The sequence below is a fragment of the Lactuca saligna genome, chromosome 7 (genome assembly GCF_052625555.1).
Source record: "Lactuca saligna cultivar CGN05327 chromosome 7, ASM5262555v1, whole genome shotgun sequence".
In the NCBI taxonomy this organism is placed as follows: Eukaryota; Viridiplantae; Streptophyta; class Magnoliopsida; order Asterales; family Asteraceae; genus Lactuca; species Lactuca saligna.
The window spans coordinates 22,722,202-22,724,929 of NC_136423.1; the positions used below are offsets into that span (position 1 = coordinate 22,722,202).

General features: G+C 29.4%; 1 protein-coding gene across 1 annotated transcript; it reads left to right on the forward strand.

The window, feature by feature from the left end:
• Positions 1-942: 942 nt before the first annotated feature.
• Positions 943-2,236, forward strand: LOC145004170 (Protein kinase superfamily protein). Its single transcript, XM_078963060.1, has one exon. It carries the CDS (start codon positions 1,084-1,086, stop codon positions 2,140-2,142), a length of 1,059 nt encoding a protein of 352 aa, XP_078819186.1. The 5' UTR covers positions 943-1,083; the 3' UTR covers positions 2,143-2,236.
• Positions 2,237-2,728: the final 492 nt, after the last annotated feature.

The following is a 2,728-nucleotide window of genomic DNA, read 5'->3' on the forward strand; positions in this document are numbered from 1 at the left end:
AAATAAATATTAAATTTTAAACATTTAATAGTTTGAATTTATAAGAAAATTAGAAAAATACTGAATTATTAAAATTAATTTATTTTTTTCTTTTTTAAATTTAAACAAATAATTTAGATAAATAAACAAATGAAACTAATGAGGTTTTAATTTATAAATTTTAAAGTTAAAAGGAAAGTCATTTAATGAAATTAATATGCATTTATTATTACATTATAATTATGATATTTAAATATTATGTGAAATTTGATAAAATAAAAAAATAGCCATAAAATATATGTGGAAAAAAATTTAATCGAAAATAATAATAAAATGACATGCGATTAAATCAATAAGAGTTTCAAGTGTTAGAGAATGATTTTCATTTATTATAATAGATAATTATGTTTGAATTTTAATTTTAAGAGAAATTAAATATTCTTCTATTTTTTTTCTTCTTGTTTATTTTCTTACTATTTTTAGACAATTATAAATATAATAAAAATTACTAATTTTATGAAATATTATAATTATCATAATCTTAAATGTGTAGTAAGATGTTATAAAAAAAATAGAAAGATATTTGATATCTCTAGTTTATATACAGATATGTTAAATTTCACTATTTTTACCGAACAACAAACAAATGAAAAACTTCTTTCCAACTTATAAGCTTATAAATATATTTGACGACTTAATGGTGGTCAAAATCTCATAGAGGTGTTGCCAACTATGACTTTGTCTTGACCAATATAACCCGTTTGCAACTTTTCTAAGTGTACACATTCAAAGTCTCTCTCTCTCACATATATATATATATATATATATATATATATATATATATATATATATATATATATATATATATATATATATATATATATATATATATATATATATATATATATATATATATATATATATATATATATATATAACCCATCTCCTATCTAACATCTTAATTTTTCAATTTGTCGGCTTGACTTTTCTAATCCATCTTGTACCTCTTCCTCATCAAACCACAAGAAATTTCAAAGAATATCCAATCTGTATCAGCAACAAAGAGTTAAGAAATTAAGCGTCTTAACTAATTTGGTCTCTAACATGAGGCATGGTGAAAGTATCCCATACTACCTAGTTCTAGCCCTTCTTTCATTAGCCATCTTCATCTTCATCCTCTTAGTTATCGTCATCATACGGAAGAACAAGAAGAATGCAAACTCAAATGAGACAGTCCACAATCAAAGATCCGATGAAGAAAGTCCTTCCATCAAGCTTTGCGCATCACCATACACGTTAGTAGAAATCGATGTTGCCACAGATGGATTCAACCAAAGAAGAATCATTGGTAAAGGCAGGTTAGGAACTGTTTACGCAGCAGTGTTAGCAGGAGGTGAATTAGTCGCAGTCAAACGAATCCACCCTCGTTTTGTCCTAAGAAATTGTGGTTCGGGGTTAGGGTTTTCTTCCATTTTAAAATGGCTATCTTTAGCTAATCACCCTAATGTGTTATCCATATTAGGGTTTTCTGAAGGCCCTGGAGAAAGAATCGTCGTAATGGAGTTTATGGGCATGATGAGTTTGGACTTCTACCTCCATCAAAACCTTGATGGTGCATCGTTATTGGACTGGGGTAGACGGTTTAGAGTTGCAGCCGGTGTGGCTCGTGGGTTAGAGTATTTGCATGAACTGGTGGCACCATCTATAGTGCATGGTTGTGTCAAGCCTTCAAATATCTTAATAGATGTGAAGTTTAGTGCCAAGATTTGTGATTATGGTCTATCTTTTTTAGCACCCAATGAGAAAGAAGGGATTGTGGGGTATGTGGATCAAGAATATTGGCTTGAACCAAGGGGTGGTTCTAAAGAAAGTGATGTGTACGGTTTAGGGGTGGTTTTGTTAGAGTTGTTGAGTGGTAGGAGAAGTGAAGGGGGGTTGATTGTAAAGTGGGGTTTGCCATTGATTAAAGAAATGAAAATGGGTGAGCTTTTAGACCCAAGATTAATGGTTCCTAGTGACATTAAGCCTCTTGTTAGATTGGCTAAAGTGGCCAGTGCTTGTGTGGGCAACTCTAGGAAGAACAGGCCTTTGATTGTTCAAGTGGTGGCTATTTTGAATGATTTACAAGAAGAAGCCATGCTATTGAGTAATGGGTCATTCTAGAATTAATTTTTGATTGTTTATATCATTTCTCTAATTTCTATTGAATTTCATTTGTATAGATATGTCCGATTAATATTATAAACGGTCGTTATAATACTCTATTTTCCATTAATAGTTAAAATATATCTACTAAAAGGAAGATGTGGGTTGGTTTGTTTACCCTATTTCATGTTTGGTTACCTAATTTTAGATTTAGATTTTGTAGAGGATATTTGTTATTATCATATTGCGGGATCAAGCCAAGTAAATACGAAGCGATCAATTTAGAGTAGAATTAAGTGATTAACCATGCCATGATTAAGAGTTTTCATGGATATCTCATATGTACGAGACATTATGAACCGACCTCATGAATTATTGAAAGTGTATATGATATAATGTTGCTAGACACTATTCAATATTTATAATTGTTTCGTGTAAGCTACTACGACTTTTTTTGTTTTTAGGATAGAACACTTTATAGAGACAATTACAAAAACGACAGATTAGAAATATTAGTTTATAGACTTGCTTAAGACAATTTTATATTATATCAAAAGTATTTTTTTCTCAAAAAAAAAAAAAAAAGGATTTCGAACTCGAAAGT

Excerpts from the sequence above, each read along its gene's own strand:
- LOC145004170 (XM_078963060.1), top strand. The coding sequence starts at position 1,084 with ATGAGGCATGGTGAAAGTATCCCATACTACCTAGTTCTAGCCCTTCTT.